At 40.8% G+C, this 26,503-nt stretch overlaps 1 protein-coding gene across 12 annotated transcripts in view; it reads left to right on the top strand.

Annotated features, from left to right (window-relative positions):
* The window catches only part of L3MBTL3 (L3MBTL histone methyl-lysine binding protein 3), a 129,478-nt gene that overhangs the window by 38,974 nt on the left and 64,001 nt on the right, over positions 1–26,503 (top strand). For all 12 annotated transcript variants that reach the window (XM_058735230.1, XM_058735224.1, XM_058735225.1 and 9 more), the window contains 6 exons: positions 674–765; positions 2,898–3,002; positions 8,551–8,686; positions 10,627–10,718; positions 13,256–13,407; positions 24,799–24,875. In XM_058735230.1, the coding sequence (XP_058591213.1) occupies positions 674–765; positions 2,898–3,002; positions 8,551–8,686; positions 10,627–10,718; positions 13,256–13,407; positions 24,799–24,875 (654 nt within the window). The remainder of the gene's footprint in view (positions 1–673; positions 766–2,897; positions 3,003–8,550; positions 8,687–10,626; positions 10,719–13,255; positions 13,408–24,798; positions 24,876–26,503) is intronic.

Here is a 26,503-nt window from a genome sequence, read left to right on the forward strand (position 1 = left end):
GGAGAGAGAGAAGGAGAAAGAGAGAATCCCAACGCAGGGCTCAAACTCACGAACCGCGAGATCACGACCTGAGCTGAAGTCAGACAGTTAACCGACTGAGTCACCCGGTCGCCCCTCCGGAGGCGTTTTTTTTTTTTTTGTTTTGTTTTTGTTTTTTTTAAAACTTCTTAGATCTTGCTTCTATTTTTTTTTTTTTTTCAACGCTTTTTATTTATTTTTGGTACAGAGAGAGACAGAGCATGAATGGGGGAGGGGCAGAGAGAGAGGGACACACAGAATCGGAAACAGGCTCCAGGCTCCGAGCCATCAGCCCAGAGCCTGACGCGGGGCTCGAACTCACGGACCGCGAGATCGTGACCTGGCTGAAGTCGGACGCTTAACCGACTGCGCCACCCAGGCGCCCCCGGAGGCGTTTTTTGATCATCTCGTTTCATGATACTGTTCTATCTCGGTTTCCTGCCGTGTCTCCTCCTTTTATTCCAAGTTCTTCACCTACCGTTGTGACTGGTTGTACACCACAGTTTACTTCTTAGCTCTCGCTTCTTTGGGAGGCCCGGGAAGAGGCTGAGAAATACCGGGCGTGGTAGCAGTCGGGGAAGTGAGACTTCACAGGACACCCCTTTGACTTCCTAGATTTGGAAACCCTATCATCTTCGTCTCACTTGCTTTTCAGGCTTGCCTCCTAAGGGAAAGAAAGCCTGGTGCTGGGCGTCCTACCTGGAAGAGGAAAAAGCTGTGGCAGTGCCAGCAAAGCTGTTCAAGGAGGTATGGGCGCTTCTAGAAAGCATTGTCTATAAGAGAGAAGACTCTGGAATTCTGATCTGGAATTAGCATTGATGTTTCCAGTATGTGTTTGGGAAATGTGACTTGGGATCATTTCTCAAGCATACTGTTTTCATGAGTGTATTTACACGGAGGAGTAACTCCAAGGGCAGCTGACATGCATGTGTACTCGCAGTCCTCCAACACACACGGATGGGCCCACATGCAGACGCACATGCTCTTTCGTCTCGACATTTACTGGGATTTCACTCACGACTTTTAAGGGGGATTCCTCTACTATTGCTGCAAAGCTAGTAGATAAAGAAAAACCGGCATGAAATTTCGTGTCAACATTATGGCTTTGGGAGAAACCAGAAAGAGTGACTGAGGTTTATATAATTTCTCAAGAAAACCCTGAAAGCAAGTTACCGTGTTACATTAACTGTAGTAAAAACATTTTGTCATAAGTGATTTAAAATCAGTTAGAATTATAGACACCAAGTGAAGTTCTGAGTAGGGGCTGCTGCCCCTGGGCTGAAGCGGGGGGCGGGGGGGGGGGGGGCGGTCAGCAAACTTGTTCTGTGAAAGAGCCAGAAGGTGTGTGTTTTAGGTTTTGTGGGGCATCAGGTCTCAGTTGCAGTGACTCAGTTATGTTGTTGTAATGGAAGCAGCTATAGACGATATATAAATGAAGGGCTACGGCTGTAGTCTACTAAAACTTTAATTACAAAAACAGGTTGAGGTTTGGAGTTGACCGAGAGAGGATAGTTTGCTGAACCCTGATTTAAATTATTTAATTATATTTAATCATGGTACGTAATAAATCTGTTGATACCTCGGTATATATGCATTAACATAGGGAGTTTTTGTTTTGTTTTTACATTTTTTAGTGTTTTATGTGTTTTTAAGACAGAGCGAGCGAGCATGGGGGAAGGAGAGGCGGAGAGAAAGGGAGACAGAATCAGAAGCAGGCTCTAGGCTCTGAGCTGTCAGCACAGAGCCCGAAGCGGGGCTTGAACCCACGAACCACAAGATCATGACCTGAGCCGAAGGTGGACGCTTAACCAACTAAGCCACCCGGGTGCCCGGACATAGGGAGTTTTAAAAAAGTGAACGGAGAGTCGATGTTATAATGATTACATCTACATTGAGAATATTATTTAAACATAACTGTAATTACATATGAACTTGTTCTATATAATTATTTTCTGTAACTTTGATTCTTTGTAGACTAGACCTTTTTACATGTAAAAAAAAAAAAAAGCTTAAATGCAGCTAATTACTCGAATCAGTAACACAGTCATGTAATCGACACTATAAAAGTACCAGAAGAATATGCAGTATGTCCCTCAGAGCCCTGCCCTCCAGGTCCCAGTTCTGCCTCTCCTGAAGTGATTATCATTGCTCGCTCTTATATTCCCTTCTTACAAAATTCTGTGTCCAGATCAGCAGAGACACAGATCCTGTCCTCCCTGTCGTCAACCAAGGGGTAGCATACGTCACACATACCGTGTGTGTTTTTTTAGACTTTTTTTTTTTAACTTAGTTTGGAAATCTCAGTTCGTTATGCCCTTCTTCATTCTTCTATAATAGTGCATCGTATGGCATCTTAGGTCTGTTCCATAACAAGTTAAGCTACTCCCTATTGGTTGGCTTATGTGTGTGTGTTAGTATAGGACACATATCATACACACACACAACACACATTTATGTTTTAGTGAATAGCCTTGTACACCTGACATTTTGCACACATGTGGATATCGCTGTGCACTAATTTCCTAGAATTAGAATTCCTGAGACAAACAGAACGTCCTCTGTTTTATAGATATTGCGAAATTGCTATGGGTTGGGCCACTTTAATCCCTGCTCGTGATGTACGTATGTGCCTGTTTCTCTAGAGCTTTGCCACCACTGTGTAATCGAACATTGTGATCTTTATGAATCCGATTAGGTAAAATATATTTGAGTGTAATTTTACTTTGTATGACTCTCACGAGTGAGGTTGAAAATCCCCTTTCTTTTGGATTTTTAAGAGTTGTTTATGTATTTGGTTAGTCTTTAAGAACATTAATAATTCACACTTTAATTAGGCCTTCAGGATAACATACTAAAACTGCTGTCATTTTGCATTTTAGTATCAATCCTTTCCATATAACAAAAATGGGTTTAAAGTTGGCATGAAATTAGAAGGTGTGGACCCCGAACATCAGTCCGTGTACTGTGTCCTCACTGTGGCTGAGGTAAGTTTGCTTTGTCTTTATTTTTGCAATAAAATGGTGGTTATGGGATTTTAATAATGGGGAAAAGTGCCATCTGTTAAGTACTGCTCTACACCAGGCATGATGCTTATTGCTTTGTACGTGACCTCATTGAATCTTTGTAAGATTCATTTATAAGCTTTGCAGGTCCTGTTTTTTCATCCCTGTTTTATTGATAAAGGAACTGAGGTTCAGAGAGGCTAAGTGACATATACAAGGTCACACAGCCTCAAAGTGGTAGAACCAGGATTTGACCCCACGCTATCTGACTCCATAGCTTTGGTCATACTGTGGTTCCTTAATATAAAAAAAACAGACCAATAGGTACTTATAAACTTTTAATTTTTTAATTTTTTGTTTTTTTTGTTTCAAGTTTTATTTAAGTTCCAGTTAATTAACATATAGTGTACTGTTAGTTTCAGGAGTAGAATTTAGTGATTCATCACTTAACACATAACACCCAGTTCTCATCCCAACCAGTGCCCTCCTTAATGCCCATCACCCATTTATCCCATCCCTCCACCCTCCTCTCCTCCAACAACCCTCAGTTTGTTCTCTACAGTTTGCCCCTCCCTCTTTTTTCCCCCCTCTGTGTTCATCTGTTTTGTTCCTTAAATTCCACATATGAGTGAAATCGTATGGTATTTGTCTTTCTCTGACTGACTTCCTTCGCTTAGCGTAATACTCTAGCTCATATACTTTTTTTAGTATTTTGAGGTATCTCTGTGAAATTTTTCAGGAAAAATTGTCCAAGTCTATTTATATATAGCTTAGTCTAGTATATTCCTGAGAGCACTTCTTAGAATTTGTTTTTTTCTTCCTGTGCTAGCGTCCGACTTCCTTCCTCCCTTGAGCCAGGGGTATGTATCACTTGAAAATGCCCCCCAAAAGAGTAAGGTGGTCTTGTGTGTTAGTTTCAGTTATCATAGTATTCCTATAGTAGCTTAGGGAATTTGTAAGAAGCGTGGCTCCTGTGGAACACAGTGACATCTCCTACATGGACCATGACAGTTACAGTAAATAATGATACATAGTTACGTACAGAGTACCTAGGACAATACTGTGCTTAGTACTTTCGCTAGTTCCCCACAAACAGTTGAGACGGCATTGTTCAGTAAATGTAGAAGCAGATTCAGTAAGTGTGGACTGCTTTTGAGAAGTTTAGGTGTAAAAAAGAAGGGGATCTTTTTAAGGGGTGTGTGTGTGTGTGTGTGTGTGTGTGTGTGTGTGTGTGTGTTTCAACTCTTGATTTTGAAGGAGATCTATTTTAGTTCGTCCAGTTTTTTATTATAACAGTAATGTTTGCTCATCATGAAAACTTCAACTAGTGTAAGAATGTATATAAATATATAAATATATGTATTTATTATAAAAAGTAAAAGTTCTCTATCACACCACCTTCTTTTCCTTATTCCATATCCCAGAGATAATGACTCTTATGTGTTTCCTGCGTTCCCTCCAAATGTTTTCTCTGCTTGTAAAAATATGTACATTTTTCTCTTTTTTACATATAAATTGCACAATAATTCTGAAGCTTGCTTTTATGACGGTGTATCATATATTTTACGTGCATATTGTTTTCCACCATCGAGTAGTATTGCATTTTACTTATTTTCTGTTATTCATTTAATTTCTCTCAGACGGATGAACAATTGAGTGGTCTTTACTTTCTCATTGTTCTCATTATTACAAACAGTGCCTTGTGAGCATGATTAAAATGAAAATTTTTGATGCACACAGCTACTTGTTGTTCCAAAAAGTTTTGCAGTTGTTACAAAAAAAGTTTAACAGTTGTATGAGAATTTGTTTGCCTAAGCCTGAGAGATACTCTCTATTTATTTTTCTTTGTCTTCCTCCCCGCCCCCCCCCCCTTTTTTTTTTTTTGCAATGGGAAGAGATTGGAGAGTGAATTCTGGAAAAAAAGCAACTAGGGAGCAGAAGATTGGAAGGTTCAGAGAGGGCAGATCATTGATAAAGAGGGGATATGGGAAGATGAAATCCAGAGTTCATGAGGAGGCCCACCCATTAGCCAGGAGCAGGACTCTCCTCTTGGGTTCTAACAGGGTGGGGGGTGGGGAGTATGTGCACAGGTCTGCTAGTTTGGGGACAGATGTGTGAGGGAGCTTCTTTGTCACAGAAGGTCACATGAAGGTGTAGCTGAAGGAGGGTGAAAGGGCTGTTGTGAAGGATGGGAGTAGAACTGGACGGGGCCATCTAGAAGGATTGCTACACAGCAGGGATGGAACAGGGAGTGTCTGCCGTACAGGTGCATGTGATTCTCGTTTGTGGTAGTTGTAAGCCATGAATCGCAGATCCTGACCGTTGCTTCTAGGATTAGGTTCCCGGGAGCTTCTGGTCACATTTCCATCAGCTGAACAATATGTAACCTTGTTCATGTATATTTCTGTTTAGTGACATCTTCTTTAATATCTGTTGTTGGTTTATTAACATGGGACTCAGCCAACAGCACCATAACTCAACGCCTGATGAAGCTGCCCTAACACACATCTTCTCCTTAAGGCGCGTCATTGCTTTCTTGCACTTTCAGCCAGCGCTTCAGCACTGTGCTCGGGGGCCATTCCAAATAGCAGAATCACCCACAGGAAGCACAAATGTGAAAAACGTAGCAGTAAGTAGATTGTCCACAGGGTGTTCGACGTACAGAATGAGATGTAAAACAAGAAGGCAGAGAGAGCATTGCCTTCTTCGACCTGAGCCGGGAACTCGCATGATAGGCGGCTCACAGTTTTCGCCGCTCTGTGCGTGCATCTGTTCCCAGACACTGTGGGTACAGATGTTATCACGTAGGTGAAATCGCAGCTAGGAAGTCATGAATAATAAGGGTTAAGTGTATGTCTTCTCCCCCTCCCCGCCCCCCAGCAACATTCCCTAGACCAGGTATAGGTGCAGACTAGGTGGGTGCTTGGGATAGTGGAATTTTGTCAGGCATGTATTTTGGGAAGGAGGGAAAGACCTCGGGGCAACAATTTAAAGATGTTGGCAAGAAAATGTTTCCCGTGATTGTTAGGGACGGAAGGCGGTGGCAGGGGGATGCTAGGGGAAAAGTAGAAGAATCAGCGTGAGATGCTGGACTTCTCATTGAGGTTGAGGAGGAAGTGTATAGGGAGTAGCTGGGTTAGCCAACTGAACAGGAGGATGTCTTCACAGGGCTGGACGCTTCAATAGTTGAGAGGCAGTGTAGTTCCTCCTGGGACAAGATTCATGAGAGTGTTTGAAGTGGAGAGGAAATGCGGGGAGCAGAGGAGCCAAGGTAGAGGATGAGTCATCCGTGTGTATGGCAGAACCACTCAGGATGGAGACGAAGAGAGTAAGCCAGAGCTTCGTGTCTGATGAGTGAGAAGGGATGTTGGGGAGGACAGCATGTGGGCTGATAAGGACGAGGTGGTGCAGCCACATTTCAAGGTACTCAGAGGAGCAGGGACCCCGGAGTGTGGTGTGGCCTGAGGCAGTAACCCCGCCTGGGTCTCAGAGGGAAGGAGGGGGAGAAGGAGCAGTCTCCACCTGAGGGAAGCCTTGACAGGGATGTGTGACATACGCTTTTGAACAAGGAGGCCGAGGACGTAGGAGGTTGTGTACCAAACCAGAGGGTTCCAGAGAGCGCAAGACACAGTGGAGAGATTGTGGGGCCAGGAGGGAGAGGTTGACTCCGGAGGTGAAGCTCAGAGCAGTCGAACCCCGAGAGACTAGAGGGTTAAGTCACTCAGGAGGCTTGTTTCTTGGGCATTGACCGGAGTAGGTTGGCGTAGCTCTGGGGCTGAAGACAGGAGTGGCCGCCGAGCTCCTTCTGGACACGGGGTGGACGTGCGGCGGGGGCCGCCACTTAACTGTTTACAAGAGATTGTACCTGCCTGGAACCCCACCTTGGCTGTGCAGAGGGACTCTAGTCTCCCTGGGGAGGAGTCCGCTCACTCATAAATCTTACATATGTAACGTATCAAGACATTCCAATTGAAAAAATACTAACATATGAGATAAACTATAAAAAGCCCATCATTTCCTTTTGACCTCTCCCTTTTCACTCCCACTCCTCAGAATAAATCATTGTTAATATTTTGGCATATATTCCCAGACGTTTTACTACTGTGAATTTACATTTATAGGCGTATGTGTAAGTACATACATAAATGTGCATGTATAAATACATATACTTACACGTATGTGTATGTGCACACGTAATGGCACGTGTACACATACACATAAAAATCTACATAGATTCACACATAAGTAATTTTTCTCATAAACTGACTCATCCTGTGCAGTTTGTTTTACCGCTTGAGTTTTTGTAAAGTTTACTATTTTGAGAGAGAGAGAATGCGTGTGCATATGTTTGCCCATGTGCACATGCAAGCGGGAGAGGAGGAGAGAGAGCAGCAGAGAATCCCAAGCGGGATCCACCTGACAGCGCAGAGCCTGACTTGGGGCTTGAACTCACAAACCTGTGAGATCGTGACCTGAGTTAAAATCGAGAGTCCGATGCTTAACTGACTGAACCACACCTGTGCCTCGCCACTTGAATTTTAACAGTATGTTTCAGAGAACTTGCCATGGCAGGAAATAGACAGCTGCCTTATTATCTGGGGGTTGTTAATTGCCCTGGTTCTATGCTCTAGTCTCAAGCTTCTTCTTCCGGCTTCTACAGGGCCAGGTGCTCCTGGCGTGTTGAGACGTCTGGTGCGTTGTGTGGTTCCACTTGAACACATCTGCTGTGCTAGTAGGAAGTAGATTGAGAGGCTGGACTTCTCATAAGAGCCCAAGGCAGAGTGTGACCCAGCTGAAGCCTCAAAAACCCATGTGACCTTTTTAAGTCAGAACTTCCTCAAGAGGGACCCTTTAGGCAGATGTATGGCCTCAGCATTCAGCCCACATTCCGTGAAGTGGGTTCTTACTGGCATTCCAGGGAACCTGTGAATTAAGGAGGGCTTTTCTTTCTTTCTCCCAACCCAGCTACTGGTGGAGAGGAGAATCTGTTGATATCCCTCCGTGTACCACCTTGGTCTGGCTGCATATCCCTGTCTGCAGAGCTTTATACAGGATAGGAGCCAGCATTCACACGGTTTATGGCAGGGAGCCCACCCCGGGACTCTGCTGGAGCTGCGCACCCATGTTGGGCTGGCTCCATCCCGGCCGGCTCTCCTTGGTGACTTATGCTGGTACAATATCAGGAATGGAGGGAGGACGTGTACATGTGGGAAAATCATTCTTCTCCCAGGATCTGTGTGCTCCTGACACAACTGGGAATGAGGCCAAAGCAGTGCGGCTCAGCTCTTCCCAATGCGTTGCCTTTGCCTTTAGAGGTTGGCAGTTTGTTCACTGGATTTTGTGGCTGTTAGTGAGCGTACTTTGATTAACATAGGCCGTGTCATACTTGATGTCCATGTTGGTTTCTTTTTGCACTTAGATTAATAAATTTTATTTTATTTTGTAAATAAATTTTGTATGCAGATATTCTGGGTATTTGGCCGGGGGTGTTGTTTGCCTTTTAGTCAGTCTTCGTGCTTCCCTATTTCAGGTGTGTGGATATCGGATAAAACTGCACTTTGATGGATATTCTGATTGCTATGACTTCTGGGTAAACGCGGATGCTCTCGATATTCACCCGGTTGGGTGGTGTGAGAAAACTGGCCACAAACTCCATCCTCCAAAAGGTGGTGTCACTTTCTTGTTTCATACTTTAAATTCTGCAAAAACTTTTTTTAATTTATTAGTTAATCTATTTTTTATATTAAATATAATTTATTGTCAAAAAACCTTTTTTCTTACATGGTGACTTGGAATTTTTAGGAATTCAGACTTCATTAAGATGCACACAGGCCCAAATTCAAGCTCATTGTTCATGAAAAAAAAAACCCCAAAAACGTGTATTAAAGTGACAGAAATGTAAAAAGTAGAACCCTACATAACAGAGTAAACTGTGTCCGTGTACTTATTTGTATACAAAATAACATTTGACTGATACTTAATTTTGAGTATAAATTTTAGTTACGGATTTTTTTCATGTGGTCCCCCACCTACCGGCTCCAACCGGGGCTACACATAGTTGATCCTCGAATAACCCAGAGGTTAGGGGTGCCAACCCCCAGCACAGTTGAAAATCCACATGTAACTTTGGCTTGCTAAAAACTTAATTACTAACAGCCTACTGTTGCCCAGGAGCTTTACTGGTATAACAGAGTCAATTAACATGTGTTTTGTAAATTACATATATTACACACTGTATTCTTACAATAAAGTAAGCTAGAGAAAAGGAAATGTTATGAAGAAAATCATAAGGATGAGTAAGTGGGCTTGTACTGTGCAAACCTGTGTTGTTCAGGGTCAAAGATGCATATCCTTGAAAAAACAGATTTGAAAACTTTGTCCCAACGTGTTTACACGACTGAGCTTATCTACTGATATTTCATTATATAGAAAATCTTGAGAAATTATGAATTGAACTTATGGATCTTAATATTTAGGCACTTAGGAAGGAGAATGTAGTGCTAAAAGTTGATTTAGGTGGGGATTGAACTCATAGCAATTACATTTTTATTGCTGAGTTCTTTGTAATACAGTCTGCCAGTGGTTTTGCCTGTTTCGTGTTTACATAAAGATCCAAGAATAACAGATCCCATCTTTTTCAGTCCATCCCTAATGTATTTAATAGTATCTTATTTCCTTCCTTTTCAAGGGTTACATTTGGTATTGTTTACTTGATGTCAAAGATCCAGGTGACTGGTTTGATATTTTTGGCCTGTCTCGGGGCTGTTACTTTTTAATGGACTAGCCGTCCTTTGGTTTTAAGTGAAAAATAATGTCAGACTAGCATTTTCAGATGGCTGAGGAAAAAATGAGAAAAAATGAGGGTGAAAAAGAAAATCTGTAAGCCTTTGTATAAATTGACCTCTTGTATATGGCAAATTATTAGCTATTCTTTTCATGCTGCCTTCTGAACTGTAACGGAAGGAGAAGAGAGCACATGAGCAGATAAAATAAAATGCTCAATTTCCTTTTTAAAGGAAATGTTGGCTTTAACAGCATTAAATGTGAAATTGTGAGCATTAAGGCAAACACATTTCCATTATTGTAATTTGCCAGCATGCTTACTTCATAAATCTTGAATTGTCATTCTTGTGCTGATAGGCTAAAAAGATTTTATCTCTTTTATTACTGTTTTCTCCAGCTTCCCACTTGTTCTGACAAGTTAGTCTCCCAAAATAGAATAGGTGAGGGAAAAATAAATTTCCCCAGATTTTGACTCCTCCAGTCCACTAGTCTACTGCTGAGTAGTTCTGCCTAAATACTGATAGAAACAGCCTGGCAATAAGAAGTGTACCTGGGTATGATACATATTTGCTTCCTTTTACCTTTTCTTTGTGTCTGTTATCATTCATTCAGAACGGAAAATATAATACAATTTGTTGGGAATAAACACAGCCTGTGTAAGGAAAAAAAATCCATAGTTCTGAATTATGAGTTAAGTTTTGTCTGTTTAAAAAATCAATTATTTGATTTCAGCATGTTGGAGTTGTAGGTAAAAGTGGGGATGGAAACTTAAGTGTGAAATATTTTGATATTTTACTCAATCTGTAATATGTGCTTATCCAAGGTTATAAAGAAGAAGAATTTAATTGGCAGACCTATCTAAAGACATGCAAAGCCCAAGCTGCTCCCAAGTCATTATTTGAAAATCAGAATATAGTAAGTACATTCAAGATACTTTTCCTTTTAAAGGAGGTGACTTTTGAGTGTTTCATAGGATAAAGTATAAATGATAACAAGAGACTAAATATATTTTATTGCTTTGGTAAATAGAGCACTCTTCATTAAACTTTAAAATTAGCTTAAAATCCTTCTGAATCAATGTTTTTTATAGGCATATCATGGTTGTTGTGTTTTATTGAATGGTAGAAGGCTACAGAGTTTGAAGCCCAGGTGTAATTTACAGTGAAAGTGCATAACAGATTAAATTGACTCGGATATTTTATTGTTACTGTCACGTGTTTCAAGTACTGTTGAAATGGGATTCATGTGGTAGATGAATGTAGCCCAGTTCGGATTTGGTGCTGGGGAAGAGGATTTACCTTCACCCCGGCTTGTAGCTTTATTTTGCCTGTATCAGAAGCAAAGTCTGAATGTGTATGTATTTCCTACCTTTTTAGACCTGTATTCCCACTTTCCATTGCATGTTCCCTGTTGCACCTCTGAAGAGGCCCATCATGTTCCACTCTTCTTCCTTGTCCACGGTTTGGTCTAATTGGAATTAACAGAGAGCAAGCAGGTGCAAAGCCAAAATGTCCTCTTTCATAGCGGATAAAGGCTCGGTTGGAGTACCCGCATGGCCTCTGTCTGCTGACGAACGAGCTTCTTGATTCTGAGACCTAGAATTAATGAGATGTACTGGCCCTTCTGCCCCATCACCCAGGCCCAGGAGCACTAGAGCAGGGCAGGCCTGCACTCTTGCAGGTCTAGAGCATGCCCCTAGAGGAGCACAGTGCAAGCTCCATGCCCTCTAGGCCAGCTTACCCTTAAGAGTACGATGAGTTCCTCCTTTCAGATTCACCAGTCAGGTAACAGTGAGTGAGACTGCAGAAAGAGACGATCATGTTTCAGTAATGGGATTCTCTCCAAAAGGAGATGAATATCAGGGGTGGGCAAGACCATCTCACCCACTCCAAACACCTTCCATTTGGGAAAGGATTTTAACCAGTTGTTTTGAGCATCTGTCTAATGGCTGAAAGATTCTCTGATCAAATTAGACATAAGCGAGGTTGAACTGGAGAACTGAAGGTGTGTGTGTGTGTGTGTGTGTGTGTGTGTGTGTGTGTGTGTGTGTGTGTGTTTAGGTAACTAGTAGAGCTAATGAGCCAGATTATTATTTTCAAATCTCATAATCGAGAGGAGAGCTTAATTGCCGAAATGTAAATACTGCGTTGTCAGCAGCTATTCTCTGTCAAGACGAGGGAGGAAGGTCAGTTAGGTGGAAAACTTAAGTGGCCCGCTCCACATTTCCTAATCCCTGTCTGGATCTCTGATGTTGAGATCAGTCAGGGATTTGATTAACTGCCTTGAACCGTCATCTTCAATTCTGTGCATTGCTAGCACACAACTGAATCTTGGGCTCTGTGTTTGGTGTCCAAGAAGCAATTAATTTTTCTATTTCTGGATTCGTCTACCTCAGAATATTCAAATATCTGTGGTCAGAACCCTGGTAAATAATTTCAGGACTAAAATGTACTGTCCCAGTGTCTGTGCAGCATTAACGCCTGCTCCTTCTATTCATGTGGGATGTATGCTAACATTTTCAGTACGTGGCTGTCTACATTTTTGGAATGATAGCTGCATAATTATAGTAAAATGAGAGATAACATCTGTTCTGCTTAAAGTAATTAGAATAGTATCTGTATACTTAAGTCTGGACAGAGCTTTTTCTTAAGAGGGATAGAAATAACACTCGTGTGTTATGATTGGCATAACTGATCCAAGTACATTTCTCCGAGTTCAGATAGATTTCCTCACACGAGATTCTAAGGAATGCTTCCATTTTACTGCACCTCAAGCACTAAATCTTATTGAGCTATATTATTGTCTTAGTTCCACGTCCCAGATGGCTGGTAATGTTTGGCTTTCCTTATATTACCAACTGTTTTGAATGGCTGTATGTATTCAGCCAGTTCTTTTGGTGCTATTGTGAATAATATCTGTAGTGTTAGGTAAAAGTTGTAATAATTTGCAGCCTCTCATGTATGAAGATGACCTACTTTCAGTAGAGTACTCTTTTGAGAGAGCATTTCAGAAATGGGAGTGAACTTGTACTGACTCATACGCATTTCTAGCTTGATGAAGTGCATATTTTGCATGAAATAATTTTCATTGTTAAGTCTGTAATCAAGAACAAGAAAAACAAAAAGTGAACTAAATGGCAAAGAAAACTTGCCTAACTAGTATAGCTGTCTAACTGCGGTCCAAAACACATATTAAATTTAATTAAACTCTGTGAGGTTGTGGGTGTCTTAGTCTTGAGGTCCAGATAGTTATTTGGATGTACCAATGAGGCATTTTTTTTTCCCCTTCTTGCTGCTTGTTGGAAATTGACCTGGCATAAAACTGGTACATGCTGTTTAAATTACGTGAACATAGCTGATGCATGCCAGGTCCTGGAGCAGGACGTGTAGAGAGGGTGCAGATCTTGCTGTTAAGTGTGTGCTTATCTCTAATTAAATCTGCACGTTTCGTAGACAGTGATCCCATCAGGCTTTCGAGTTGGAATGAAGCTTGAAGCCGTAGACAAAAAGAATCCTGCGTTCATCTGTGTTGCTACGGTGACAGATATGGTGGACAATCGTTTCCTGGTACATTTTGACAACTGGGATGAGAGCTATGACTATTGGTGAGACCTTTTCCATTGCTGTGTGCTTTGGTTCACAGGTGTATTCAGGTCAACCTGGTACATGGTTGGAAAACAAAGATGATGCAGAGCTTGTAACAAAAAAGAGCAGTGGTCTGTCCCACTCTTGCACATTTCAGATTTTTCACTCTTCCCCTATTTCACATGGCATGTATTTCTAAATAGCAGCCTTCAGTTTAACTTTGTGCCTTGTATTTTCACTCACTTCCTGCTGTGGAAGTACAGTGTACCCTCCTCCCAACACGTGCACGTACAAGTGCATGCAGGTGTGTACCTCCCCCCCCCATCCTGGGTGTCGTCTATTGTTTTCTGAGAAGACATGTTAATTTTCCTTCATATTTTTATTCCCCGTAGCAATTTTAACCATTTATAATTGCCAAATACAAATCTATTAATTGAGGAATGTTGTTTTTAATCCTTAGAGGTTTGGGATATACTGCATTAAGTAATAGGAACAATATATTATAAACTTCTATAGCTGTACTTAAAATAAAGTCATCATATTTTGATTAAACAATGGGAATAATGATTCCCATATCTAATTCATGTTGATTGATCATTACTATTCAGTTTCCTGGTGAAAGGCATTTCTGAAGTGTTTAATTTCTTCCTAGGACACTGGCGATGAGAACATTTTAGAGCAGTGACAGATATCTTTATAAAATATGGCTAACATTACAGTATTAACTGAATATTAATTTGTATAGGTATTGCTACATTTGAGGGAAGCTTGTTTCCTAACCTTACTTTTTAGTATGCATACGTTTAAACATTGAGTAGAACCATCAATAATTTGCATTACCCCTCAAATTGGATTCTTAGACACTCATCAGTTTTCCTTACACTGTTTTAAAAAGGAGAGGCATTGAAAGCCATTTGCCATTCATATTTTTAAAATGCTTTCTATTATGCATTATACATGCTTTTTACAGATTTTTTTTAAGTGTAGACAAGTAGTTCCATGATTACACCACACAGAGTCGAGTACTTTTGAATATTTTGGTGTTTTTCCTCAGCTTTTTAATGCAAAGCATAATCTCCCCATAAGATGTCTTTTTACTCAGTTTGCCATAAACATTTTTATTGAAATATAGACCATTTCAAGCATGTACAAAGGTAGAATAAAAAAATGTAGAATAATAGTGACCCACCCACACCCATTATACAACACTAACCGTCATCAATTGAACACAACCGTTACCATTTGTGTTTCTCACTCTTGTTCTCTCTGTATTCCTTCTCCTAAAATCCTAACTCCGGGATTGTTCTGAAGCAGATTTCAGTATCATAGCACTTCATCTGTGTATATTTCAGTATGTATCTTTTAAAGATAAGGATTCTTTTTCTTCAAATATGTAATGTTATGAATGCCATAATGTCACTAAATACTTAACCATTCTTCCCAATTGCCTTAGTTTTGTTTTTGTTTTTGTTTTGAGGTTTGATAGTTTTAGGTCCTATATAAGGTATACACTTTGTGATTGTTTTGATGTTTCGCCTTCTCTTTTAATAGATTCCTATTCCTCTCTATCCCTTCCCCTTGTAACTTTTTTTTTTAAACATTTATTTATTTTTGAGACAGAGAGAGAGAGAGAGAGAGAGCATGGACATGAGAGAGAGAGAGAGGGGAGGGTCAGAGGAAGAGGGAGACATAGAATCTGAAACAGGCTCCAGGCTCTGAGCTGTCAGCACAGAGCCTGACGCGGGGCTCGAACTCACGGACCGTGAGATCATGACCTGAGCCGAAGCCGGATGCTTAACTGACTGAGCCACCCAGGCGCCCCTCCCCTTGTAACTTTTATTGAAGATATCACGTCGTTTGTCCTGTTAAGTCTCCTATAGTCTGGATTTGCTAATTGAACTCTTCTATTGCTTACCATGTTCATCTGTTCCTCATAGTCCTTTTTCTTTTTAATGTTTATTTATTTTTGAGAGAGATCGAGAGCGTGTGAGCGGGGGAGGGGCAGAGAGAGAGGGAAACACAGAATTCGAAGCAGGCTCCAGGCTCCCAGCCGTCAGCACAGAGCCTGACGCAGGGCTCAAACCCACAAACTGCGAGATCATGACCTAAGCAAAGTCAGACGCTCAACTGAGCCACCCAGGAGCCCCTGTTCCTCATAGTTCTTCTTGGTGGTTTTTGTTTCATTCAAAATTATCTATACCTAACTTGAATGAGTGAATGGATGAGAAAACTTTAAATTTAGTAACACTGCAAATCTGCTCTGGAGTCAAATGTGTTTCTCCCCTCCGGTGTTGGATGTACTGTGATGTTGGCAGTCCCAGAGTGATGACCAGATCCAATCCTGTCATTAATAAGGGACACTTTAGGGGCTCCTGGCTGGCTCAGTTGGAAGAGTTTGTGACCTTCTCAGGGTCATGAGTTCGAGCCCCATGCTGGATGTAGAGATTACTCAAATAAATTATAATTAAAAAAAAGAATGATACTTTAAAGCACTTGTTGGTTAAAATGAGCACTTTTGGTTTTAAAGTTCTGATTCATTTAGGGAGATTTTTGTTTTTTAACTTTTGTCTGATTTAAACAAAATGGGTAAACGTTAGTGTGTTATTTTTGTGGTCTTAGAAGTATTAGAGAGTTTTAAAAGTGTAAGTCATTTATTTGACATGAGGTGTGTTTCCTTTAAAAACATTCTTCTAAAAAAATAAAAAAAAGTAAAAACATTATTCTAGAAAAACAGTAATGAAAAGCATGGAAGATTTTGTCACATTCAGTTTTCTTTGATTCCAAATGTCTGGGGAATAGGAAAGATCCTGGATTCTTTTTTTAGAAAGAGCAGAGAAGAAAATTGATCTCTTTTAGTACTGATTTTTATACTTTTATGAGCACAAACTAATTATTTTTAGGACAGAATGTACTTTGAGGAATTACTTATACTATTGACATGAAACCATATTTTATTAATTGTCAGAAGAAGAGTACAGTGTGTTCTCTTTCTCAATATCCAATTAAGGCACATTGAAAATTGCTAAAGTGCACTGGAATTTCTCCAGCTTTAGTAAATAGTATATTCTTTGATCTTTGAATTCTGGAATGGTTTTTATCTGCATAAATTACTTGTTTAGGTATGTAATTGAGGTTACAAATTGGATCGCTTTCCCAATTTAAAATAGTTGGGAAGTGAGATTTTTTTTTCCCTTTGAAGTTTCTTTCTTTATTTTGAGAGAGCCAGAGAGTGAGAGTGGGGGAGGGGCAGAGAGAGGGGCAGACAGAGAGAATCCCAAGTAGGCTTGAGTGCAGAGCCTGATGTGGGACATTAACTCATGAACCACAAGATCATAACCTGAGCCTAAATCAAAAGTCAGATGCTTAATTGACTGAGCCACCCAGGCATCCCCCTTTTTTTTCTTTAAAGTTTATTTATTTAGATTTTTCCCCCCTTTGAATTGGATAGTGATCTTACCTCTTTTTACCTTAGTGGAATATTGAAAACATATACAGTTGACCCTTGAACAGTGTGGGGGGTAGGAGCCCTCACCCCCAGTGCAGTCGCAAATTTGTGTATAAGTTTTGACTCTCCCCATACTTAGCAGCCTACTGTTGACTGGAAGCCTTACTGATAACATAACCAGTTGATGAACTTGTATTTTGTAAAAGTACTATTTACTGTATTCTTACAATAAAGTAAGCTAGAGAAAAGAAAATGCTAGTAAAAAAATCACAAGGGAAACACATTTACAGTAGTGTACTATATTGAAAAAAAATACGTTAGTGAGCCCGTGCGGTTCAAACACCTGTTGTTCAAGGGGCACCTGTATAAGTCTGGGTACATTTGTGGTAAAACATATTTAGTTGCAATAAAACATTTTTTCCCTCCATAGAGGAAAATGGAAACTTAATGCAGGATTGAAGTCATTTTTTTTTTTTACGAAAGGAAAATACTGTATCTTAGAATAAAACTTGCTTTACCTCTAAGGTTTCCTATGTGCTTTTATTCCTGGTAATTGTTAGTGGCTTAATTCTATCCCCTTGACAGTCATTAGACTAATTAATAATCCTAAGTATCTCAGAATAGACCGAGAAAGGGCTTGAAAGATGGGGAGGAAAGCAGCCATTGAGGTGAGGATGTCCCTGTGCGTAGGCTGTCCTCAACACCTGCTGCCCGAGGACTGGACTCCACGACAGAGCATGCTGTGTGAAGGAGCACCCCTCTCTTCCCCCAGGCACTGGCAAGGAACCTTCCTTGGGGAATTCTTATTTGCATGTGATCTGGTCTTTTGGGAACTGGGAAGGCATGGCAGGACTTAGCAGATGACCGAGTAGAATAGCCGTCACAACGGAATTACAGCTTCAGCTTTCCCTGAATCTCAGTCCAGTGTCCCAGTGAGGCAGGGCAGAAAAGTCAACAAGTAGATCAATGAAAACGAGAAGTACTGAGTTACTGAAGTAGAACAAGCATGGGGCTAGGACCTTTTCCTGATTGTCTCTAAGTGTACTCCAACTTCAGTTTAATTTTAGAGATGGAGTTCTTTTACCTTTATAAATTGAGAGTAATAGCAATGTTATGTGTCTCCTCAAAGTAGTGTTGAAGAGTTTGCAGCGTGTTGTTAATTTCTCTTTTTTTTAATACTTTTTAAAAATTTACTTATTTATTTAGATAGAGAGCAGAGGAGGCACAGAGAGAGGGAGAGAGAGAATCCCAAGCAGGCTCCATGCGGTCAGTGCAGAGCCCTACTCGGGGCTTGAACTCACAAACCATGAGATCATGACCCGAGCCAAAATCAAGAGTCAGACGCTTAACACACTGAGCCACTCAGGCACCCCCTGTATTGTCAATTTCTGAGAGCAATGTCAAAGTTAAGAGGTTTGTCATCATTGGGGAAGCATGGGTTGGTGGAGGTAATGAGTTACGGAGATGAAAGGAATGTAGGTAGCTCTACACTTCTGCCCTGAGGGGCTCAGGGTCTGCGGAAGGGTAGAAACACAAACACCACTGCCTAGGCTGCAGGGTAGGTGGTTTGTGCTTAGTTATTAGAACCCACCACTTCCTGTCTGAGGGGGCACGTGGAAGGAAGGACTGACTGACTCACTGGAGGGTTCTTGGGGAAGGCTTATTGGAGGATGTAGGATTTGAGCTGGACCATGAAGGATGATAGGAATTGGTACTTAGATGTTGGGATGGAATAGTCCTGGCCAAAGAAAGTATTTGCTTGTGTTTAGGCCCCAAGGGAGCGGACAAACGTATGTTTGGGGAATGGCAGCTAGTCTATTTGAGTGACTTTGTAGAAGGTTGAAGAGATGACTGTATGGGACTTCAGGCAAAGAGGTTTGGCCCTGAAGGTGAAAATTGATCATTGCTTGTTGGGTGGGTGGCAGGGCGGAGGGAGTCCACAGTCAGAGCAGGGTGTTCTGCACAAGGAGAGGTTTGAGCTTGGTTTTCAGGCTGAAGAAATGAGGCCACCGTGAGGATGGTAATTTGGGATACCTGGTCCTGTAGGAGGGGCTAACGGGAAGAAATGAGCTCCCTTCCCTCTCAGCCCAGAGAAAATGAAGAAATGACAAAAATTTGAGTAGGGTAATGAGGTGGCATGTCCTTTATCTTTTCCACGGAGTCCGTGTGTTAGTGAAGAATCAGGTCTTAAGCTTGAAGCAAATTAATAATATTAAAACCAGCCACTGTGGGGAATGGGATTGGACATGAATTAGGGATGAAAGGACGAACCAGATAACTCAGCCCTGTGAGGTTTGGGGTTTAGTAGCGAAACACAGAGTAATGGAGGCCCCTAAGAGTTAGCATATTGGAGCCAGGAAAGTGTCCCTGGGAAATAAGTTGACAGTCATGCCCTGGATGTAGGGAGCAGGCGAGGCCAAGTGTCCTGTATTTCTTCAAAGAATCGAAACCATTATGGCTTGAAATGAGGACTTGGATATTTTCCTTAAGGAAGCATCTTGAACTGTTCTTGTTTGACTCTCTGCCTAGATTTGCAGAACCCAGCATGTGTGCATTGTGTTCAGCTTTTGGCCAAGACTTGATAAAACCAGGATCTCTTTCTTTTCACCTGGAAGGCTTGGCAAAATCACTTATCCTCTTTAGATTTCCATGAAATGAATATATCTTAGCATCTGCTCACCTCATCCTTATAAACATGGGCTTTTCATGATTTCTTTCTTTGGTTTCTGACCTTTTTCAAAGTCCACCAGTTGACTGATTGGATCTTTGCAGCCTTCATGAATAATTTGCACGTACTTGTGAAATGGACTTAAAAAAAAATATGTTTGACAGGACTTCTTTGACGATATACGTAAAAACCCAAAAGAAAGGAACAGTGATCGACAGTTTACTGAACTTTTCACCATTAGTTGTTCTTCTGTAATTACAATCCTTTCTGGTTACATTTCTGGTTTTGAACACTAGATGGGACTAAGAGATGACTTATTTTACAGTATTGGTAGCAGAAAGGATTTCCCAGCCTTCCAGCTTTATTCTAAATGAAGTGTTGTTGGCTGATGGACAGAGTAGATGAAAACAGGGCTATTTCTCTTTTCTCTCTTGAGATGGCTTCCTGTTTATTTGAAATGGTGCCTTTGATCGGTATTTAGGCAACATTAAAACCTTAAAGATTCAAGTAGTACAGGAGCGTGTGGCCGAGATACACCACGGTATTTTCCTAAATTGCGATTTATAGAGAAACACAATAAAATCAAAGGAATTAGCAATGTCACATGTTCTTACTTTAATCACCACAAGCCTGGCAGGTAATTATAAAAACTATTTGATGGCTGTATTAGACTCCGAAGAAAAATATTAGAAATGTTGTATATGTTTTTTTATTAATTATTTTTAATGAGCCCTATGTGAATGAACACCTTTCTCTAAAAGAAAAACAATCTCTCTGAAATTTATGCAATACATGATGAGTAATAATCCATAATGAGTGATTGTCTCCGAAAAGAATAGAATAGCTAGAAATAGAGCTTTATAGCCTTGTTTATACAGTTTATAACAGAATACTTTTATTTTGTTTCATTTCATTTCATTTCATTGCATTGCATTGCATTGCATTGCATTGCATTTCATTTCATTTCATTTCATTTCATTTCGTTTCGTTTCGTTTCGTTTCATTTCATTTCATTTCATTTCCAGTATAGTTAACATACAGTGTTATATTACTTTCAGGTGTATAATATAGTGATTTAGCAGTTCTACCCATCACTCTCATCATGACAAATGTGTCCCTAATCCTGTTCACCTGTTTCACCCATCCCCTCACCGGACCTCCCCTCTGGTAACCATCAGTTTGTTCTCTAGTGTTAAGTCCATTTTTGGGTTTGTCTCTTTTTTCCCCTTTGTTTTGTTTCTTAAATTCCACATTTGAGTGAAGTCATATGGCATTTGTCTTTCTCTGACTTATTTTGCTTAACATTACACTTTCTAGATCCATCCATGTTGTTGTAAATGGCGAGATTTCATTCTTCTTTATGGCTGAGTAATATTCCATTGTGTATCATGGGATACCTTCTTTATCCATTCATCTTTTTTATCCATTCATCCAGTGATGGACATTTGGGCTACTTCCATAATTTTGCCATTGTAAATAATGCTGCAGTAAACAAAAGGACACATATATCCTTGTGAATTAGTGTTTTTGTATTCTGTGAGTAAATAACCAAGAGTATGATGACTGGATCATAGGGTAGTTCTATTTTTAATTTTTTGAGGAACTTCTGTACTGTTTTCCACAGTGGCTATACCAGTTCGCATTCCCACAACAGAATGCGTTTTAAGGAATTATATTAAAAAACATTTTATGAAAATATATCGTTGTAAGAAATGTACCAATTGCTGTATGAACTTTGCATTGACCTAGCAGTGCTTGCTTTCCTTTCACATTTCTAAAATAATGACATACACAGACACACATAACCCTAATACATAGATTAAGAAAAATAATAGTGTGAGGAAGGGTGGTAGGTGAGAACAAGTGAATAAAGGGAGAGGAAAGAAGAAACCTTTATAAATATTTAAAGATATTTTTCACTGAAATAATTCCGAGAAAAATCAACATTAAATGGGAGCTATCTCATCTCACTTGTTACTTACTGTTCAGGGCTACTAATGTGTAAGTTGGTTTGAAAGAGGTAACTATATCCCATTCACCTAGAGCATTTTTTAGAATGTTCTTTGTTTTTCACTAGTCATAAGATGTTTTTTATTCACCAGAAACTCTAACCACTGTGTTACCTTTCTGGCTTTCTATCTGTTAGTTTTCCATCCAGAGGGCTGTGTTGAGACTTGCTGATCTTTCAGGATAGACTCAACAGATCTGGTTAAAAGAGCAGCACTGGACTCTTTGGCATCCATTAGACCACTGTTTTCCAAAGTGTGTTCTACAGAACACTGGTGTTCCACGTGATGTTAATGGATTGCCCACTAGAGCAGTGTTTCATAGTTAAGTATCTTTAGGAAATGCTAGGTTAAATAATTTGAAACTTGTTTGTTTATAGTATAATTTCACAGTCTTCAGTATGCTAATGATGCATTAAATATTTTGACTGTTTGGCCCTGATTTTCTTTTTTAACTTCATTACACCCTTTATGTTTGAAGACACCAATGGGGATTGTTCTACCAACTTTTTTTTTTTTCTTTTTTTTTGTCCTTTACAGATTTTAATTGTGATCTGTCTCTAGATGCCTCTACATTTATTTTGTAGTATTGTTATAACTATTCCTTTGTGACTATAGCCTCCACTGCCTTATGTTGTGTTTACCTGGCAAAACCCCAACCCTGGTTCAACTAACTTTGTGCCTACCTCATGCTTGTGCCTGAGTGGTTGAATGTGGCTAGAGAAAGGCACGACATGCTCACTGGTCTGACTTCACATTCATGACTGCTACCCTTCGGTGAGCTCTAAGGCCTGCCCCACAATCCTACTAAACAGATTCCTGTTTGTTCTTCCATACCACTCAGTTCCACTCCTTTTTCCCCCAGACGTCTCTTAACCTCCATTTCCCACCCTCCCTCTCCACTGATAGCCCTGTGTCCTGGTCATTGAAGAAAAAGACAGTCAGGGGAGGCGTCCTCGTGCTCCCACTGTTGTCTGGTGGGTGTATTCCTGATCTCTACCCATCGACAGGACCCTCTCTGTGACGGTGGGTGTGCCTGTCCCTGCCTCAGGGGCCCAGTCTCACACACAGGGTTCCATTTCCTCACCAGGTCATCCCTCTTTGTTGATTATTTCTACCAGTATCCAAACAGGAGAAAGGATTTAGCAGGTTTTTTTGATAACTGGGGGAGCCCTAGCACATAGAACACTACCCTGATCATGGTAGTTGGTCAGCATGTATTTCTTAAATAAACGAAGTAATAGTTCCCATCTTTTAAAAAGAGTTTTATTTTAAAGTAATTTTAAACTTAAAAAATAGTGTAGAGTGCGGTGCCTGGCTGGCTCAGTCGGTAAAGCATGCGATGCTTGATCTCACAGTCATGAGTTTGAGCCCCTCGTTGGGGATAGAGTTTACTTTTAAAAAAGTAGTACAGAGAATTTACATATATTCTTCACTCAGCTTCCCCTTGAGTATTTCCCAACTTGAAAAAACAAAAAAAACAAAAACAAAAAACAAAAGTTTCCTTTTGCTGTCTAATGTTACAGGTCTCTGTTTCCTTTTAAAACAGCTACTTGAATGAATATGTTTTCTGTACAAGCTGACTCTGTCTGCTGTCCTTCCATTTTCTCTTAAACCCACCCTGTTCCAGCTTTTGCCCTTTCTTATTCCCAGCTCCACCAGAACAGCCCTTGCCAAGAATGTTAATGAACTTTACATTGGTAAATCCAGTAATCAGTTCTTGTTCTTTGATCTAGCGTGAGCATTTAACTTAGTTGATTTCTTTCTTCTTGCTTTCCTTCTCTTATTTTCTAGTCATTTTTTCTTGGGCTTCTTTGCCTCCTACTTCTTCTGTTCTCTCTCTGTACTCATTCTCTGGATGGCCTCATCTCTGTTCATGACCTTAGACATCATCCCAAATGCTCATGCTCCCACAGTTACATCTTTACCCTTGATCTTGTGTTTGAACTCCAGATTTTCATGCTCATTATCTGTTTGACTTCTTTACCTGTTTGTCAAACATATTGATAAAACAAACAAAAAGCAAAAAACCTCTCCATTCACCATTTGGAATGCCATAGACTGTGTCTCTAGTCTTCCTGTCTCAGGAAATGGTCCTACATTCTTCTGGTGGCCCCTGCCCCAAACCTTGGGATGTTCCTGACTTCTTCACATCACTCACATTCTGTATCAAATCTACCAGTATATCCTGTTGGTGCTTCCTTGAAAATACAGACCCAAAAACATGATCGCTTCTTATTGTCTTCACCACCGGCACTCTGGTTCAGGCCTCCATCATCAACTCTTGCAAAAGCCTCATCTCGGTTTCCAATGTGGTTAGTTGTCTGCAAAGCAGTCACAATAATTACTTTAAAAACATGAATTAGATTATGCCACTCTTCAGCCTAAAACCCCCTACATGATACTGTAGTAAACATCATTTTTCTCTGAATAAAATCCCAAGACCTTACCATGCCTAAAGGCCCTTCCTGATATTATTTCCTGTTCTCTGCTTCCCTCAGTGTGTTCCTGACCCAGCTGTGAGACTCCCACCCCACACACAGCCTTTGTACTTGCGTCCTCTCTGCATGGATTGGCTTTCTAGTGTGCATTTGAGTGGCTCAGTTCTTTCTCCACTTTCTTCAGGTGTCACCTTATTTGAGAGGCCACCGTGACTGTGCCGTGTAAAGGAGTATCTTTCCATGTTTGCTCTCTGCTTCCTTCTTCCACCTCTTGTCTGCATCCGTTGTGCCACCAGAGTATTTATTTTGTTAATTTGTTTCCTATCTCTTCCCGGAATACCGCAGACTCCACAAAAGCGGGAACTTCGTATGTGTTTTATGTGCTGCTGTCTCCTCAGTGCCTGTCCCAGTGTCTGGTGCATTATAAACACTCAGTGTTTGAATGAGTGAGTGAGCAAATGAATGAATGAAATGAGTTGTGTGTACGATGAGGACTACATGGAACAAGTCTGATTAGGAGCAACGAATCAGATGCCAGATAAGGCATAGTGATAAAGAGGTCTTGCAAAAATACATGCCTGACTGAAGGAAAGATGAGAGAGAGGAGAAGAAAGAGGTGAGGAAAGGAAAGGAATACCTCCTCTTAATACCTGGCCGCTGCCATTCTAACAGATGATAGAAGCGTGTTTGTTTTTCGAGGGTGATCGAGCTTCGTGCTTCTTGCACGTTTGCCCTTAGAGATGCTGAAATAATTTTAGCTTGCCTGTGTATATGATTATTTATGTACACATTTATTTGTATTTGAGAATTGATCCTGATCGTTACAGTTTTGTGATTTATATAACCTACAGGTGTGAAGCATCGAGCCCACACATTCATCCAGTCGGGTGGTGTAAAGAACATAGAAGAACACTTATTACTCCTCCAGGTTTGTGTTTATTATGTGTCTAACATTATTCTTCATATGCATCAGGAGTCTGCAAACTTTTTCTGTAAAGGGCCAGATAGTACATAACTTTGGCTTTGTAGGCCATACATCTCTGTCAGAACTACTCAATTCCAGTTTTAATGCACGAAGCAGCCCAGACGATAAGAAATGAATGAACCTAGTTGCTTTGCAGTAAATCTTTACTTGCAAAGAACAGGCAGCTGGTCGGGTGGTAGTTTGCTGACCCCTGATACACCTGAAAGTATATACATTGGCTTGGTCCATAACAGAGTATCAAAGGTTGTCTTCTTTGGAAAATGAGAAGTTCTTTTTAAAAAGATCTTTATTTCTCAAGTTGTCATTCATTTTTAGACTTTTCGTTCATACACATTTAAATATATCATCTGACCACAGAAGTCAGGTGTCTAAAGCTTTAGTGAATGTAGAGAAGTGGACATAGGGGACCGCATTTGTGGGTGGAGCCTTGACCCACATGTCACAGTCAATTGTGACAAAAGTACAATGTTCACATTTAAGTGAGTACTTGAGGCTTTAGATTTTTTTTTTTTTTTTGACCTGGATCAGAACTTCCACATTCAGTTTTCCTTTTTCTATTGGAGTGTAGTCTCCAAAACAGATTTTGCACCTTTATGCTGGTAGTACCTCTTGTTCGTTTTCTGCAGTTTCCAGGTACTTCAGCCATCTGCCTCTGGCCCCGCGGCCCCTTCTCAGCTTCGCTGTCTCTGTGATGGAGAACAGTGTACCTGCTGTCGAATTGTTTCTTTGTTTTATGTCATGTTGAGTTTATTTTCTTATGCCGAAGAACGGATTCTTTGGCTTCATCATAACCAAGACAGTTTCCGAGTTGTGTCGCTGTTGAAGGTGCCAGGGCTATCACTGGGTGAAAAGACAGGGCCATCAGCTGATACAGGGCATCAACTGCCCTGTTGCTTATGGGTACTCACGTGAGTGATGCAAACTTCCGTCATCACAGGCAAAGGGTAGCCCCTCGGCTGGCTAAGAGCCAATTTGTGGATGTTGCCGGCAGCACAGATGCATCAAAGCCTCAGTTTAGAGCTTCCGATACTTGTCTCATTCCATTCGAATAGCTGATTTCATGGGGAAGCTTGTTTCCAGTTCCGTGGTGCTGTGTCTTTGTGTCTGATCAGTTCCTCAGCCAGGGGACCAACCATCCCAGGGATGCCTGAGATGAGTCCCTTCCGCTTTCTGAGTTTTCTCCTAGGTTAAGGAACCAAAGCCTCTGTCCTTCACTGATTTGTAGAGCTGTTTTGAAAATGAAAGAGCATTAACTTAAACCATAAAGTGTTAGTAAAGCAAGACACTAACAGTTGCCTGGCTCAGACATGGAGCTGCCTGGAAGGTTTTCCTGGACAGCTCTCCTGTGTCCTGTGGCTCACATACTGTTAGCAGTCAGTGAATGTCGATCGCACACTTACCTGGTGTCAGTGTTACCATCGGAGTTGCTGTAAGGATTTCCCAGTTTGGTATTGGTCCATTTATTTTTTTCTTTACCACCTTTATGGTCATAATCAGAAGTCTGGTAAATAAACACAGAACCAGTGAGTAACAGTGCTTGGTTATGTCGTCACAGCACTGGCTTAAGTACT

This window comes from Neofelis nebulosa, chromosome 6 (assembly GCF_028018385.1).
Source record: "Neofelis nebulosa isolate mNeoNeb1 chromosome 6, mNeoNeb1.pri, whole genome shotgun sequence".
NCBI lineage: Eukaryota > Metazoa > Chordata > Mammalia > Carnivora > Felidae > Neofelis > Neofelis nebulosa.